Source organism: Stegodyphus dumicola, chromosome 10 (assembly GCF_044657685.1).
Source record: "Stegodyphus dumicola isolate Sdum_Otavi_A_Nest chromosome 10, ASM4465768v1".
In the NCBI taxonomy this organism is placed as follows: domain Eukaryota; kingdom Metazoa; phylum Arthropoda; class Arachnida; order Araneae; family Eresidae; genus Stegodyphus; species Stegodyphus dumicola.
Genome location: NC_140777.1, coordinates 41,234,894 through 41,253,771, shown reverse-complemented (window position 1 = coordinate 41,253,771; position 18,878 = coordinate 41,234,894). Strand labels below are relative to the sequence as shown.

Sequence of the window (18,878 nt, the reverse complement as noted above, 5' to 3'; positions counted from 1 at the left end):
ATCTGCTCTGAAGATAAGGATAGTGCTGACAGATCAACTTCCAGTTCACTGCGTCCCCCATCCCTCCGCAGAGCAGCGTGAAATTGATAAACAGATTTTGGAATGGTTAGAGAAACAAATCATCTCTCTGTCACTTTCTTCATGCCTTTATCCATTTTTTGTAGCAATTCCACTTTATGTTTAATGGATATCGAAATATGCTTTCGCTTTGTAGATCCTTTGGCAGCTCGAGAATTGGAAACTCTTTTTGACACAATCGAAAGTTCAAGCTTACTTTTTATAAAATTGCTCTAACTGTCTGCAAAAAATAATAAGCCGGATCCAATTCGAAGATTAAGGAACAACACAATCTGCAACATTAACTGAATTAGACAATTTTAGCATAGCTTATATTGTCCGTTATACATTAAACGCGCATGCGTAAACATATTATGCGCATGCATAAACACATATGTGCATGCGTAAACGCATTAACGTATGCGCAGAAAGTTTGTAGCTTTGATGTCCGGATTATAGATCATTTTGGACTATGGACATCCGGAATAAAGACTTTTGATTGTAATAGGTACCTTCTTGATGGATTAAATTACAAAAAGTAACTATATTTGTTATAAAATTAACAAAAAGAGTGATTGCTAAATGAATTTCGGACTTTAAGCAAAAAAAGTAAAGAAACTTTACATACATCTTATTGTTCACTTAAAAACTTTAGAATGAAAAAAATAACAGTAATGCCAGATGCATAAAACATAATAGTACAACAAAACAATCACGCCACTAAAACTGCACACAACATCAATTAAATGCTCAATTCTCAACAGCCTCCTTCGAGCATGAAAATAGTCATTGTTCATATAGATTAACCTTTACTTATTGACTGTTTTTACACCAATTAACTTCATCTGAAAGTGAAACTGAGGTGCTGGAAGCACCTCTGTCAGAATGTATGCTCATTGTTCATCACTTCTGGCATAGCCTGATTGAAAATGACCCTTCGAGAACTCATCTTGCACAAACTTGTACCTTTGGTCAATGTGCTTTCTATGCGTGTGGAATATAAGATTTTTGATGTACTTGATAGTACACTGATTGTCAATTTGTAGGATAGGCAATGAGACATTAGCTATCTCACTGAACAAGCCCTTCAACCATATCAGGTCCTTCGTGGCATCAGCTGCTGCCATGAACTTTGCCTCTGTCATCAAATTGGATACGGCCTCCTATAGCTTGCTTCACCTCCAGCATAGAAAGAAATAACATTTGTTCGAGACCTGCGTGTTTCTGCACAGCTGTTGTTATCTGCATCACTAAACAATTATTGTATCATCTTCATTATTGTACACAATGCCGTGTCCAATTATTGTATCATCTTCATTATTGTACACAATGCCGTGGTATTGCGAAGGTATCTTAATGTTGTCTGTATGATTTCCCAATCACTCTCTGTAAGATTGTTCAGCTTTCGAGATATCAAACTCACTGCGCAAGCAATATCTGGTCGAGTCCTCCATCGCCAAGTACAGCAAACTGCCAACTACTGATCGGTATGTAAATTCACTGCTGAGAGGCTTTGCCTCCTTGATCTTGATCATGCCATTTAGTTGACCATAGTCTACCTTGAGACTTGACTTCTTTACTGGGATGCGTGATGTCTTAGCATCTCCAAATCACTCTAATATCTTTCTTGTAAATGCTTCTTGGTGCAGGAAGAGTGAGCCATCTTTCAAATGTTCAACTTGTACACCAAGGAAACAATTTAATGTCATTACTCGAATGTTAAAATGTTGCTTGAGCTCGTTCATAAATGTGAAGAATGCTGCTTTGTCCTGAACAGCAACAAAGCCATTAACATAAATCGCTATCAGCACATTATCGCTATCAGCTGATGGTGTATATGACATAATGATGTCCATAATCATTTCATATGAATAGGCAGTTGTCAGATTTACTCTAGATCATGCCATGTTTCTTTAGCATGTCAGTAAACTTGGCACTCCAACATCGTCCAGCTTGTTTCAAGCCATATAAAGGCCAGAGCATCTTGCATACACATTTACTTCTGTCGTCATAGCCTTCGGGTTGATGCTTGTAAATCTCCTCAGTAAGGTCACCATAAAGGAATGCTCTCTCCACATCAATTTGATATAAATTGAGATTCTCTTTGGCTGCCATTGCAATTAGAGCTCGAATAGTGTCATAGTGACACACAGGGCTAAATGTCTCTTCGTAGTCGATATTCACCGTCTGCGTGTAACCTTTTGCTACTAAACAGGCCTTGAATCTCTCGATTGAGCCATCAGCATTTGTCTTCACTCTGTAAACGCAGCGATTGTCAAGGATTTTACGTCCATTAGGTGGCTCAACTTGTTGTCATGTTCCATGTTTGGCATGTGAGCCATTTCTTCATTCATGGTTCGTTTCCAGTCGGCGTATTCAGGAGACTTTGTTGCTTCATCATATGTTTTAGGCTCTTTCAACTTCAGAATGCTGTTGTACACATCGTAGTCTCTAAATCTGATAGGCCATTGGATCGTTGAACAGTTTCGCAATGTACACATGGTCATCTGAGTTGGTTCATCTTCATCAGAGCACAGATCACCAGGGCCCCCCCCCTGTGTGTCTGCATCATCGTATATCCTCCAAAATAAACTTCATACCACTTGATAGACCGGTATTAGATGCTATTTCTGAAGGTTGGGAAGTAGGGCTGATTTGCTGTTCAATGAATTTGACATTGGCACTTTTTACCGTATCAGTCCTTGATGGTATGAAAATGCAATATCCATCGTCATGACAATATAACCAACCAAATAGCCCTTTATAGCTTTTTCATCTAATTTACCTCTTTTGACATTTGGTACATGTACAAATGAAGCTGATCCAAAAACTTGAATTCTGTTGATTGCCAGCTTGCGAAAAAAACTGTTCCTCAAACACAGATTTTCCCATGGTCTTACTTGGTCTGGTTAGATTGAGAACGTAGACAGCTGTAGATGCTGCTTCTGCCCATAGGAACTGCGGTAGGCCTGAATCCTTGATCATAGTGCGAACTGCATCCATTATTGTACGAGTCTCTCTTTTAACCAATCCATTTTCTTCTGGTGTATATGACACATAGTGATTCGCAACTTGATGCCTGCATCATCAGTCAGTTTCACCAATTTATCATTGTCAAACTCACGACCACCATCTGTGACCTTTAACCAATCCATTTTGTTCAGGTGTACATGGCATAGTGATTCTCAGCTTAATGCCTGCATCATCAGTAAGTTTCCCCAATTTATCACTGTCAAACTCACGACCACCATCTGTGACCAGTTCTCTTACATTTATACCATTTTTGTTGGTCCAAACAAGAAACTGCTTGATTTTATCCACAGCCTCATCGTTATGTCTCAGAAATTCTACATGTTGAAGTAGAATTAAAGAGTAATCATCCTTAATTACTGACATGTACTTCTTTCCACCTCTTGATAAGACTGCTGATTCGAGTAAGTCTGCATGTATTATTTCACCAGACTTTTTTGTTTTGAATCATTTTGATTTAAATGTTAATTGACTTTGTTTACTATATGCATATGGCTCACAAAATAGTCCCTTGTTGATGAAATCTATACCATTTTAGCGCAGAGACTGTTTCCAGTACTGTATTTCTTGATGCCCAAGTCATCGATGCCAAAGTGATAATGGCAATTTTGTTGTCGTCTTCAATGCCATTTCAGGAAAAGGAGTTGTCATTTCATTGTCAACCAAGTTGCAGCAGTAGAACCCCCTTGTGGCTTGACTGGTTTCGCACGTAGTTCAAAGAGTTCATTTGATGAACATGGGACCTCTAAAAATATATTACCTGGGTCTCCCCGTGAAAGAAATGATAAATCATATTGTCCAAATCACCAAAGTTCGAAATTCCTCGCTTCATTGCCTTTGAAGCTGATAACAAATTTTTGCCAATTTCTGGTGCGTACATTACATCAGAGAGCTCAATAAATTTTTGTACGTTTCCAATCGTAGCGCACATGTCAATATCCCCACAGCCATATGCTGGTATTGTCTGTTTCTTACCGACTGTGATTTCTACTTGTTTGTTAAAGTGGCAGCACATCTTGAAATACTTGGCTGAATTTGTAATGTGTGCTGTAGCTCCATCGTCTTTAAGCCACACATTTTGGCCACAATCATCTTCTTGACAAGCAAACGCACTGCTTTGAGTATCTGCACAGAATGTTTCTGTTTTGCCATTCATCGTGGTTGGCATGTCAGGAAAAACTGGATAAAATTTATCAATGTGCCTGGGTTTATTACAATGAAAACAGATGCCACTGAAACCTTTCACATCATCACCGGTCTTACTAACTCTGTTCATCGTTTTGGCATTATTTGTTGTCAAAGTTGGGGTTGGCTGACCATCTGAGGTTTTTTATCACCCTTCTTCCATTTCTTTCCATTATGTTTTGTGCCAAAATTAGCATTTGCCATGAATGTTATCGTACTTTGGTTTCTAAGTACTTGATTACTTCTTTGCAGTCGCACGTTGATCTGTTCAACCAGTTTTGACAACAAGTGACTTTTCCATCTTTGGCATAATGTGATTTGAACTCAAGATATTCGTCATCAGGAAGAATAGATAAGATTCGTGGTGCTAGCAAGTTCTGCGGCAACTTTTCTTTGCCGCTCAACTCTTGCTCACGTTGAAGATCCACCCACAGTGTACGTAAATGTGCGAGTGATTACACTTTCGTCATTCTCGATCCGAAAGGTAAAAAATTGTTGTAGCTTGACACCTTCTCAAAATTACTTAACAACTCATTCCATATCGCTAGTGCAGAATTACCAAGCATATGGATCAAATTTAACACATTCAGGGATACATTTGTGTGAATAATCACAGCAATGTTCACATTCGCCTTTGCAGCTTCGCTGTACTCGCGTATCGTCTTTTCATTCGCACCTTCTTCCGATGCTTTTTACTCAACAAGGGAATTATCGAAGATGCCCACACAATTGTTGAGCACAAACAAAGAGTTTATTTCAAATTTCCAATCACTCCAGTTGGATACACCTTCCAATTTGGTACATTGAACAAAATTTTTAGCTTTCATAATACATCGTCATTAACCAGGGAATATGCAGCAGAAAAAAAGTTATTGGTACACTGTAGTGTCTACCTACACATTGTTCAGGAAGTATTGAAATCAAAACCGGAAGTCAAAATTCCGTAATTCAAATATGTCAACATAGCCATCGTTACTTTATTTTACTTATTTACTAAAACCCATAACCTGTTATAAAATTAACGAAACAGAGTGATGGCTAAATGAATTTCGGACTTTAATAAAATAAAGTAAAGAAACTTTCTGTACGTCTTATTTACATAAAAACTTTAGAATGGCAGAAATAACAGTGATGCCAGATGCATAAAACATAATAATACAACACAAGAATGATGCCACTAAAACTGCACATAACATCAATTAAATGCTTAATTCTCAACAATATTTTCTTTTGCTAATTTATATATTGCAAGTTCAAAATCTTATATGTTACAAAAAAAAAATAAAAAGATTGATGAGCTTTAATTTCAGATGAAAATAAAAGCAAGATACTATTTTTTTTTAATTCAGAAATTTTAAGAGGAAAATAACAAATAATAAAAGTAATTAAGTTATATCAAAAAGTTTCACAAAATCCGCACTGGGAAAGAAAAAGATTACTAAAAAAATATGGAAAGGTACTAACAGAAGCTTTTTTTGTTGAAATATGGAAATTCCTCAGTTTTTCCCTCTACACTGTCATTTATATGGACATAAAATAATGTCTGAAAATAAATAAAATAATGTGAAGAATAAATCAAGTTTGAACATTTATTTTCATCAATATCTGTGACTTTTAGAACAAGTAGAAAGGTAATGGCATAAGATGCAATGAAGTGAGCAAGTGCTAATTTGGCATTACACTGGTTATCCTGTAGAGAAACTAGGATTTTTTGGAAACAGGAGCAATGAAAAATGAGAAACGCCTTCACCGGAATCAAACCATGGACTTCCACACCACGAAGGCAGGAGAAATACCTTATAATCCTTCCAAAAACATTCTATTTGTATGTGCTCTCGTTCCATCCTGCTGTAGAAACATGCCTTGGTAAATGAACACTGGTAACTACTTCGGCATTGTAGGCAATTGTTTGGATATCAAGCATTAAAAAGCACACAGGAATGCACATATTGTTTTTCAGATGAAGCTCAAAATAAATAGCTGTCATATACTCATGTTCAAATTCTTCCGTTATAATGTTAGCAAGTTGACAGAAGTAAGTAAAAATACTCATTTTGATAGTATTTATTTCTTCAACCCAAACTTGCATGATTAAACATATCAATTATCATGTGTCTTTCAGTTTTCTAGATTTATGATGAACTGATAGATTGAAATTTTCTATTCTAAACGATTTATATGACAGCACTAAGAAATAAATGCAGCTTTAGAATCTATACTGTAATGTTTCTTACAGCATTTCTGGGAATGCTACTCATGAAATTCCTATAGCATACAACAGTAGATGTCCTCCTTGTTCACTTTCATAATGGCTAGAAGTTTTTTGCACTGATTTTGATTAAAACTACATAATTCACTATGTTTTACAAATTTTCTGTACATCTTCACTGCCATGTTATTATCTCATCATTGGGAATTTCTCTTTTTCAAATTTGATATGTTATAAGTGACACTTACATATATGTATAAACAAAAGAAAGAGGATGGAATATAATAACTAAAAGTATTGCAGAAATACCTATATATCAAAATATATAGATTGAGTTGTATTTTTAAAATCACAATCATCTAAATTAACTTTTCAAATAAGTACAGCAAAATTAAGCAATATTAAAAAACTTTCATTTAATACAATTATATAATAAAAAATCATACAGCACACATTTATAGTCAATCAACATTACACATACCGTATGCGCTCACGTAATGCCCACACTTTTTTTACGAAAATGACATCACTAAAATGCAGGTATGGACATTACACAGGTTGTTCAAATGTCAAACTTTTCTTGTGAGTAAATTTGGGTGTAAATTTCAGTTCAAACAGCCAAGTTAAGTTCTAAGTGGAAGAAAATGGCATAAGTAATAAAAGTATCAACATCAAAGTTGTCTAATAGCTACCTAAAATTTACAAACTCACTTTGTCTCATCCACATATATGTAGATTACCCCATTTACATTATCAACACTTGGCACGTATTAGTTCCGACACACAGTATGAAAATCCATTTCGTTTCATCATTTGCTAAAACCAGCCTTCACTTGCCTTGCATTGCGACGTTTGGACTGCCTTCATTTATTATCGCATCTGCTGAGTGGCTTGCTGGCACTGATGTTATGACTGAATAACAGCTTCACCAGAATGCAAGGAAAGTCTCTGCTTTCCATCCTGGCACCAACCAAAGATAAAACAAATGCATATTCTTTCTTTAAAGATGTTTATTGACAAATGTTATTGATTATATGGAAAAAGGCGATGTTAAAAAATATGTACTTTAAAGTAAGACATTCTTTAGTTTTTGGAGTGTGGACATTGTGCAAGTCACTTTTTTTTACATGAATTTTATCTGTAAAGTTGGGGTGCAGACATTACAAAGTACCATGTATACAGTATTTTTTTCAAAATCTGAAGAAAATACATGAAAATATTGCATAGATATAAAAAATAAAGTATTTTATTACAAGAAATTTTATGCATTATATATTTATATTTAATTTTTTATTTCAAACAAGATATTTTAATATTCAAATAAAAAGACCTTTACTTAATTCTTTTTCTTTTCCATGAAGTTTATCTAATCCAGATTCATGGTCTTGTGGCTCATCAGCCTCAATTTCTTTCTGAGATGGAAGTGAATTCAGATTTTTGTTCAGACCTGATTTACTTTTTTTTTTCCCATTTTCATTCACTTCAGTTACTTCACTGGAATAATGATCCAGTTCAAGTTCTTTGTGAGTCAAATTATTTCTTTCATCCCGAGACTGATCAGCTTCCATCTCATTGTTTGAAACTGAGTCTAGTTCTTTATTCTCTTTCAAGCCATCTTTTTCAGTTTCCTTTCGAGATGAAATATTTTCCTCATTTACAGAATTTTCCCCATCTAGTAAATAAATAAATAAATAAATAAATATAAAATACTTTATTTTTTGAAAAATTAAACTAAGTTTAATAAACTTAGATCCCATATAAAATATTAAAACAGCTGATACAAGGAGAATCCATATACGTCAAAAAGAAAAATCACTTAATTCTAAATTCTTTATCATTAACACAAATATTCTTGCAACAATAAACACATAAAAATTAAATATGCATTATAGTTCATTCTTGTCAGTTTATTTTTCAGTCATTTTTACTAGGAAGATTGAAAATTTATTATAAATCAAATACTTAAACCACGTAAACTGCACAAAAAAAATTGGGACAGTTCTATATCTCCCGTTCTACTGGGCCCATTCACGAAATTCAAATTGCATCTTTTAAGTCTCGAATGCACGACTTAGGATATATATTAGATTTATATATAGCATAGTTCTAATATAGGTATTTTTACATCATACGTTTTCTTTAAAATCGGACTGTTTCTGAAATGGCATGCCAATTTTTTTTCCACATTTCGATTCTACTACTCAAATTATGCAAAAATACTAAATTTTGTAAAATCTAGTGCAAAATTTACACAGAAATTCAAAAATTTATCTTGATGCCTTTTTTTTCAGTTTGCACCTAGAATAATTCACTTGGCAAACTTCTTAATTTATTGCAACTTATTTTCCTTTCCTTTTTTTCATTGTACATGAGCGGAAAAAATGTCATCACTCATACTTTCAAATAATTTTAAAAAAAGTGTGCAAGCCATATATGGCATTGTTATCGCTTATAATTAATATGCCGAATTTTAAAACACAGCAATATGTAAATTCACGTATATCTTACAAAATTTTAAATAAAAAAACTAATTTTTTTGCTGGTAAGCTCAGAAATACATCTACTTTGAGGTGATGGTAAAAATTTTATAGATTATAATTCAAAATTTTTTTTCAAAAAATTGACAAAAATTATTTAAAAATACAAATTTTAGAAATGAATCATAAAAATGGGTGAATTTTATTTAAAAAGAACCTAAATTTCGAATTCTGGAAGAAGGAATCAAGTAAGATTAATTTTAAAAAAAAAAGAGGTATTAATAAATATATATCAAATTCAATTAACATTGAGGAGCTAAAATTTTGAAGGCTAATTTTTTAAAAGACACTCTTTTGAGTTTTACGAAACTTGGCAGTTTGGCATAATTTGAATCGTAGAATCAAAATGTGAAAAAAAATTGATATGTTGGTTCAGAAAAAGTCTGATTTTGTGTCAAAATACCTATACTAGAATAAAGCTATAAATCTAATACATATCCTAAGTCGCACTTTTGAGACATGAAAAATGCAAGTTGAATTTCATCAATCGGCCCAGTAGAACAGAAGATATAGAACTGACCCCCCCCTTTTTTTTTGCACAGTGTACCTAAGAAAGAAATATATTAAAGCAATGTGCAATTTAATTGCGATATCTGTTGGTTGCAAATTTATAATGCAAGCTGTGTTCATGTGCGCCCATTGCAGTGGTTAACTGGAATGCGAGCTGAGCTCATTTGAAGACCATGAAAAGGTTAAAGATACTAAAAATGACATTTTTATAGCTCTCAAAGGACAAAGATCAACTAAGAAAAACTCAATTCTCATAAGCTACCTCAAACTGAGAATGTACATAAAGTTCCAAAAAGAGGTCTATATTCATTGCCCCCTTCCAATATAGTTACATCTATTAGGAAAATGTGTGCATATGCGTATACAGTCAAAAGTCGTTAATTCGGACACCCATAATCCGGAATGATCTATAATCCGGACCTCAAAGCTAAAATCTTTCTGCGCATGCGCTGCATTGACGCATGAGCATAGGCGTTTTACTCATGCGCCCAAGACATTTACGACTGCGCATATGCGTCTGCGCAAGTGCAGAATACGTTTTCGCGTGCGCATTTAATGTATAACGGACGGTATAAGCTAAAATTATCTATTTCGGTTAATGTTGATGATTGCGTTGTTCCTTAATCTTCGAATTTGATCCGGCTTATTATTTTTTGCAGACTGTAAGAGCAATTTTCTAAAGTAAGCTTGAATTTTCGATTATGTCAAATAGAATTTCCGATGCTGGAGCTCCCAAAGGATCTAGAAAACGAAAGTATGTTTCGATGTCCATCAAACAAAAAACGAATTGCTACAAAAAATGGATAAAGGCATATTCTTTGTTTATCTAACCGTTCCGAAATCTGTTTATCAATTTCACGCTGCTCTGCGCGGGGGGGGGGGAGGGGACGTCGCTGCACGCAATGAACTGGAAGTTGATTTGTCAACACTATCGTTATCTTCAGGGCAGATGTTTTTATTTTATTCGGCTTATAATTCCTTACTAAATGTAGTATTTAATTTCGATGTACTCCGTCTTTGATATGATTTAAATCGAATTCCTCATCATTATAAATATCACAAATACAAATCAAATAGTTTTCTGGTTGCAATTTTCTAATTTCGGCTATGCGTAAGGTATGCTTTACACATCCGCGCGTTAAAAGAAATGTTTAATAAAGTAAACAAATAAATATTAGGCTTCTTTTTTTTAAAATTTTGATACCCTTTAGATCATAATTGCTCATTATTTTATAAATTACGGTTTCATATTTTTAATTTTATAATTTCTGCATGCCATCTTACCAGATTTAAACTGATGATCTATAATCCGGAAAAATCGATAATCCGGAATCGCCGAAGTCCCGACGAGTCCGGATTAAAGACTTTTGACTGTAGTCATGATCACAGTGGGGGGTGTAGCGCTTAGCTTATTTCAGTGGCTGTATTTCACATTTGACCATAGGCTGTTTATCACTTCGGGTACATTTTGATACTTCAAAAGACTTTGAACCATGAATTAATGAATACCTGAATACAAGGATTTCAACTCTATTCGTCAAGCCACAAAGATTGCACCATATAAGGCAGGGGTTCTTAATCTTATTTCCCGTCCGGGCACATCTGACAAACAGGAAATGCTGGCATGTGCAGTGAAATATACGTTAAAAAGGTAAAAAAAAATTCAAAATAGTTACATTTAAAGCAATTTTTCGGCCACAGGTTGGCCACGGTTGATACTAATACAGTATATAGCGGACTGTCGCGGGTGCACAAAAATAGCTTCGCAGGCAAGGGGTTAAGAACCCCTGATATAAGGTAATTTCTGAAAAAAGGGCATGAGACACTATTTATATAATAAACTATATTCTTAATTACCTCAATGAAATTATCAAATATTGTTATATAACGTTAAAAAGAGCTTAATGTACTTCTATATTTTAAGAGAATATTTTTTATTATTTTAGCATATATTTTTTAAATGTGTATTAAATAAAGGGTTATTTTATTTTATTCATTTAAAAGACAGAACATAATATTTTATCCAAGATATTAATTCACATTCTATATGCAGAATAAAAATATTTATTTAAAATAAATCAACATTTTACACTGAATACAAATTATAATTGAAAATATATTTTCATACCATTAACACTCAAATAATTTTCATTTCTTGGAGAGTAATCATCCTCAGCTTTTCTTTCAGTCTGTTCAGGAAGTACATCTGTTTCTTGCTGTACACATTTGTCAAATGAAGATTTCTTAATGGGAGAATCATCGCTCTCACTAGAGTAAGTTTTCGTCTCTTTACAATCTTCTAGATCATTTATTTTTAATGTCTTATGAGACAGATGTTCATTATCTTCATCAACTTCAATTACCTCATCAACAACAACACCATCGAGAGTAAACCTAGATATAATAGACTCTTTTTTTGAATCCACATCATCTTCTTTATCCATGATAGTTGAATAAGCCTAAAAATGAAAATATTACATACTTGTAATATCATTTATGTATTATGATATATCAATTTTAGATCTATAACAATAATGCAAAACACAGCAATTTTTTCCAAATAATAACTATATTCAAAACTTATGAGTGCAGTAAAATTAATTATTAATGATAAGAAAGAACTATTGTATTCTCAATAATGAGCCACATATGACAGCACACATTAATTTTGATATTTTTGGTCACATGACCTGCCCATGTGATAAATGTATAAAATTCATTTTAAATCCAATAATAGTACTAAACACATTTTAAGCCTCATAAAATTTGTACAAATAAATAAAATTATATGATCATAAAAGAATAAGGATTATAAATATCATGCTAAAAGTAATAGATTCCAGATAGTAGTGTGGCTGGCACAAACCTCTTGGTAATTCCAAGTTTTAAATAGCAACGAGCTTTGAATAAGTATGACTTCCAACTGATCGTTTGTACAAAAAATCTAACTTATTGTCTTAATAAATAAAAAAGTCTGTAATACAAAGTTTTGAATTATATTTTATGAGATATAATTGGACATGTGTAGAAACTGGCTTTTCTAAATTTATATCAACGTAATTAAATGTGTCTGCCCCTGCATTTCTTTTTATTAAATATCGTCTTTTATTGGGAAGTTGAAATAACTCATAATTTCAGTGGTTTTTAACCCTCTGAGCAGCATGGGTTTTTGGATCTGTCATGAAGGATCTGTATTTAAATATATTTTATTAGGTAAATTTGTATATTTACTTATTTAAGTCTCTACTTTCATAAACTTACATTTATATTATTAAAGAATGTAAGAAAGCAAAACATCTTGAATTATAAGCTAATAAGTGGCAAAAAAAAATTACATGACCAGATAAAGCCGATCATGGCATTCAGAGGGTTAATTAAAGGAAATAAAGTATTTATAATATATAAATATTACGTATATATTTAAAATAAATATTTTAAATGAATACATACCTAATTTAATTTTCTATGTTATTTCTATATTATCAACAAACATAAATTTATTTTTATCTGCACGTATATCCCCGAGATATTTAGGTATAAATAAACAATGTTTGTTAGTTTTTGGAGTTATAAATTAATGGTCGCTACTGTGCATTTCAGGATCAATAAAAATGTAAAGCAATAGAGTTTTCAGATTTGATATTTGCTCTTCCGCCTTGTCATCATTAACAGTGTAAGAAAACAATAAGTGCATTTTTTGGTAACATGCCTGATAAGAGTTACATGTTCTGCAAATGAAACTGTTATAAAAATCCTTCTCCTCTATGGCTTGATATAAATAAATAGTACATTAGGATATAATAGAAATAGCCTTAATATGTGCTGCATTTTTTTAGTTCAAACTCGTGACTATATTTTTTACAAAAGTCTGTTAAGATTCGAAGTAAAGTACCACTTCTGATTTAACATATATCCAATATGTCATAATTGCATATGTATCATATATGCATATATAAGTTTTAAATACCAAATCAGAGAAATTTTGGATTATATAATATATCTTTCACAAAAAAAAGTTCAAAGCTTTAAATAAAACATCACTTCTGGTTTATCAGTTTTAGCTAAAATGCAATATGTTGTCCCCATTGATAAAAAAAATTTTAAATATTAAAGTTGCAGATTATATATTAATACTAAAAATTATTATGGTTTTCAAGAAAAGTACCACTTCCGATTGTTCAAATCTAATTAACTCTTTAAATGAATAGAATAAGCAATAGTGGCCAGAGGTAAAGACGATGATCTTGAATTCAGTTCAATATAAGCATATTGCTCAAGAACAAGCAATACCTTCAGTGGCATTCAGATAAGAGAGAGTTAGTACATCTAGCAAAGAATATCAGTAAGTAGAATCTCAGTTTGCCACAACTCAAATTGACTGTTGTTGATTCCAATTTTTATGTTAAGGGAAAAAAAAACATACACTTTCCACTGGAAGGATCTTCTGTAAAAGCCAAGCTGCTTCAAGATGGTTGACAGCTGAAAATATGTCGTCAACTTCAGAGCTACAGTAACTTTTAAGCAAAATCAGCATGTAGTGTGCATAGATTCCCCCCCCCCTGTCAGTGTATTTACCTACAAATTCTCAGACAGTTCTTATAAAACAATAGTTTCCCACTGTAAGATCTTTAGAATTGAAAAAACAGTTAAAAAGTAAACTGCAGCCACATACAGCAAAATACATGAGGCAGATCTAAAAGAAATTACTTCTTTTTAAGACTTAAACTAGGTCATATTTGCCCTGTATATTGAAATATATACAGCACACTGTATATACAATTCACTGTACATTGGAAAAACCATCAAAATACATATGCAGTGAGCTCATATTTCTAATTTCTGTATTCATGAATATGCAAGATTTAAATACAGGAAATATATTTATTTAAAACTCACAACAAAGATTACATAAGTTTCACTTATAGTTTCTTTTCAACATGTCCTTTTAGAAGCAAGAGCATAACAATTTACAGTAAACCCTCATTAACACAAATCTCAAGAGATTAAAAAAGAGTATATGTTTTAAAAAAAAAAAAAAAAAAAAAAAAATCATGTTTACTGGAGACTGAAATTATTTTTTGAATAATTTTTAGCCCAAAGCGGCATTAGCCCAGAAGAGCTAATAGTCTCAAAACGGCATTTTGTGTCGAATCACTTTTCAAATTGTTGCCATCAAATATTATTGCCCTGTATTATATTTAAAGAAATTAAATAATAAAAAATCCGCATGGATGTATTATGTTTCTAGCAATTTGAAAAAACAATGGTATCGGGAGCCATCAAATTTTGAATAACATAAGCCTCCACCCAAACATAGGCACCTGGAAGCCCGAATTTGTTTTATTATCTCTTTCATATTTTTTGTAAAACTTACAAATTTTTGAATAATCAACTCAACGATTTCAAAGCGAGCACTGTATGGAAAAATACATTTTTAACTCCAACATGCAAGACTGTCTTTCGGAAATTCTAAAGATATGCTGTTTTTAAATATTTTTAGCCCAGAGCAGTGTTAGCATAAATACTCTTGAAACACGTTTGAGTGTGTTAATGAAAAAAATGTCACTTTAAGTATGATACAAAATCTGCTTTAAAAAGTTTATTTATTATTTTTATCTTTTATTTTTTTAAGTTTAAAGAAGGCTTTCAGATTTGTTATTTATGTATTTATAAATTAATTAAATTTTTGTAATACATTAACCATCTACAAGATAATAAACACGTTGTTCTAGGGACCAAAATTTTGTTTCTGTTAACTGAATATTCGCTTTAAGCGACTTTATATTAAGAGACGTTTACTGTATCTGTAAAATTCAAATGAGTTTTGATTATTTCTTGCATTTTATTACAAAGAGAATCACAATACTGTTGACATTACAAAATTCAAAAAACAGACAGACAGAAATCATCTGAAAATACAATAGAATTCTAATTAGTTTATACAGTTCTTCATAATTAAAACAGTTTTAATGTTATTAGTTTTAAAAGTTGTAAAACATCTCAATTTTTTCTTATACACTACCCAAGATTGAAAATGCAACACCAAATGATGATCTATAATCCAGAAAAAAACCCTAATCCGGAATTGCCGAAATCCCGACTTTGTACTGTATTAACAATTTTTTCCAATATTGCTATTGTTAAAAATAAAAATAACTTTACCAAATACAAAGAAAACATTAAGTTTTATCACTTTCAATGATCCTATGCCATCCAATTCCTTACCACAGCCATATGATTTCAGGCCAATTAAATGCAGCAATTATCTAATGTAAATAGATTGTAAATAACAGCAGCAAAACAAAAAGTCATGGATGGCTTTTAAATCACTCAACTGTAATTTCTCCAGATGAATATTATAATATTAAAAATAAACCATTTATTCAGTTAAATGTAGCTTAAAATTAGAATTGCTAACAAAAAAAAAAAAAAAAAAAAAAAAAACACTAAGTAAGTGTAGCACTGCATTTTATCAACATTTAAAATTAACAACCTGCATTGTTATCCTACAGCAGGGAAAAGTAACATAAAAACATAAGTTGAAAATCATAGAGGAAGTAGTAGTTAAGTTTAAATACTATTACATTATTATTTACTATACGTAACATACTTTCACCTTACAAAGTGAAATTTGCAAAATAAAAAGCAAAGTTCAAAAGTCTATTCGACGAAGAATTCTTGTGGTTCTTCCTTCTTTTGGGAGGGTATTTCAATTTAAGAGTATTAGTGTTCTCAATGGAAGAGCCGATCAGATATGTATCCAACAGATATGTAATGTTTTTCAGAAGCCATCAGCATGTTTTTGCTGACACTTTTAACAGGGTTCATAGCCACATTTTAGTTAAAAAAAATAAGCACCAATAAGCACTTTTCAAGCACATTTTAAGAAAAAATATAAGCACCTGTCTAATTACATTAAACTGCATAACCTTAAAAATTAGACTCGTGATTTAAAATATGAGAAATGCAGTATTTATTAAGAGAGAATAAGCATTACCTCAACCATGGAAAATAATTACTTTTTTAAATTTTAAATAACAGTTCAATTTACAGAACTAGTTTACAATGAGAGAAAAAAAACTATGCAGAACTAAACTATATTACAAGATTTAATGATGAAATTTCAGTTCAAAATAGAGGAAATAAATAATAATAAGGCATATTTATTCTATTCGCTTGGAACTTAATAATAAATACAATTTATTTTCCTATTCATATTGATGTTTAACTAATTTAAAACTAAATTCTGAACATTTTCTAAATTTTATCGTATATCAGGTTTCCTTTAACAGATATTGCAAGCAAAGTAATTTAAGTAAAAAAGAGGAACATTTCTGAAATCAGAAGACAGAAATTTGCTTCATGCAGTCATCCTTTAACAGTAAAAGCTTAACAACCTGCATACTTGAAAATTGGCGAATATTTTCACTGTCCAGCGTAACTTGAAAAAGAGGAGCGGTGGGGGTAGACTGTAGCCATTCTTTAGATTTTTCCGCTAAATAAATGCTTTTGACATTTCGATATGCACATCATATAAAAACAAACCAACGGAACAGAAAAATATTCTGCATTGCAAGCACAGTAAAACTCTTTTAAGTGTTCATAAACAAATCTCAAACCGAACATCAAAATTAATTATCTCTGCAAAATATCGCAAATGTTATTGTGCAATACATGCGCCGTAATTCTTCTCTACATGATATTACGCAATCGGATTCAACAGCTGCCGGTATTGGGAGAATAAAGAACTAAATAAAGGAAAAGAAAGAGACTTACCAATCTGGGGTATTTTTCATTCTAATTTTCAACAGACTGCGTTAAATTTCCGGAATAGAATCATTCTTCGCTTGGGTTGGTAGACCGAAAAACTTTTAGTCCTATTCAATCCAGATTGGAAAGTGATTAAAAAAAAAGTCTGTTGCTTGTTTTGCAGCGAACTGTTACAGTTTCAATATTCGAGATTTTGCGGAGAAAGGGGAGAACCTCCCATTCTTCGTACTGTGTAATGTATTGGCCAAAAAATTGAAATTATTTTGACTATTCTATTACTTTCCCTTTATTTAAGCCATTCCGAATATTATTCCTTAGAAAGATAATCTGTGTTAAAACACAACCATTTTTGGAAGTTTACTATACTTCAGCAGTTACAGCAACTATGTTATTATAAACATTCATACATATAATATAAGCATAACGATCATAATAAACACAAATATGAACTGACCAAGTGGAACGAGAATGCAAATTATTAAGATCTTGATAGAAATTCAAACGTGTGTAGTATTTGGGTGGGAGGAAAAGAATGCCGAATGTACTGAAATTTTCTACTGCTTTCGCAATTCTTTGACCAACAGAACGACGGGCACCTGTCTGTACTCTCCGCGCACACCAAAGGTTTTGTTAATGCAGAGAAAGGGGGAAAAGCTATTTCCAGGAGTATGATTCACCATCTGACATTCCATATTAGGAAGAAAAGTTGTTTATTTAGTTTTGGCTTTGGTACGGGGAAAAATTACGCGTTCATTTAAAAAAAAGCACCAAAAGCAAAAAATAAGCACTAAAAACAAAAAAATAAGGGCTTTAAAGAAAAATAAGCACCTATAAGGGCCTTTATATTTTATTTTCAAATATAAGGATTTATAAGCACTTATAAGGACCGCTACGAACCCTGTTTAATGGATAGTCTTTTAAAAGAATGTATCTTTTCATCCATAGATGTTCTTACTCTCGCAACACAACCTTTTCCAGTATAGATCTCTTAAAATTATTCCAAGAGGCCAACTGATGCATCGGACATGATTATGTCCAATTAAAACAACATTACTTTTTCTTAATTTCTTGTAGACTTTATTCCTGTCGCTGAGCTCATGGGGGCGAGACGGGAATTTTTATTGCTTAGCTGAATTTTTTATCTCTTGCTTTTCATAATATCTTTGAGGGCTCTACTTGAATTTTGGTGAATATACTGTTTTTTTTTTTTTTTTTTTTTTTTTTTCTAGTGACTATTCGCAACTTAGTTTACAACATATGCATCATGGATCCACCAGAGTCAAATTTTGAAGGAATACCGATTCCAACAATTTAATCTGTTACACATAGAATTCTCGATGTTAAAAATGCAAAATTCATAAACAACCTCCAAATCTATGATGATGATTCGGAAAAAAAAATTAATTAATACATGCTAAAAAAGCACAGGAATTTGACATTCAGTTAAATACTCTAAATATACTCTTGGCAGAGTTATAAAAATCTCAGGATCCCTTTACACAGGAAAAATCAAGTGAAAGCATAAAAGCTAATTTTACCCCTCCTGAAAGTGGCCCGTTCGCTTCACGGAGCAATAAAAT

At 32.2% G+C, this 18,878-nt stretch overlaps 1 protein-coding gene across 7 annotated transcripts in view; it reads right to left on the bottom strand.

Annotated features, from left to right (window-relative positions):
• The window catches only part of LOC118191107 (uncharacterized), a 182,533-nt gene that overhangs the window by 124,060 nt on the left and 39,595 nt on the right, over positions 1-18,878 (bottom strand). For 6 of the 7 annotated variants that reach the window (XM_085824887.1, XM_085824886.1, XM_085824885.1 and 3 more), the window contains exons 2-3: positions 11,657-11,987; positions 7,812-8,153 (exon numbers count right to left, since the gene is read on the bottom strand). In XM_085824887.1, the coding sequence (XP_085681013.1) occupies positions 7,812-8,153; positions 11,657-11,972 (658 nt within the window). In that variant the 5' untranslated portion in view covers positions 11,973-11,987. The remainder of the gene's footprint in view (positions 1-7,811; positions 8,154-11,656; positions 11,988-18,878) is intronic. The other variant, XM_085824889.1, reaches the window with a different exon arrangement.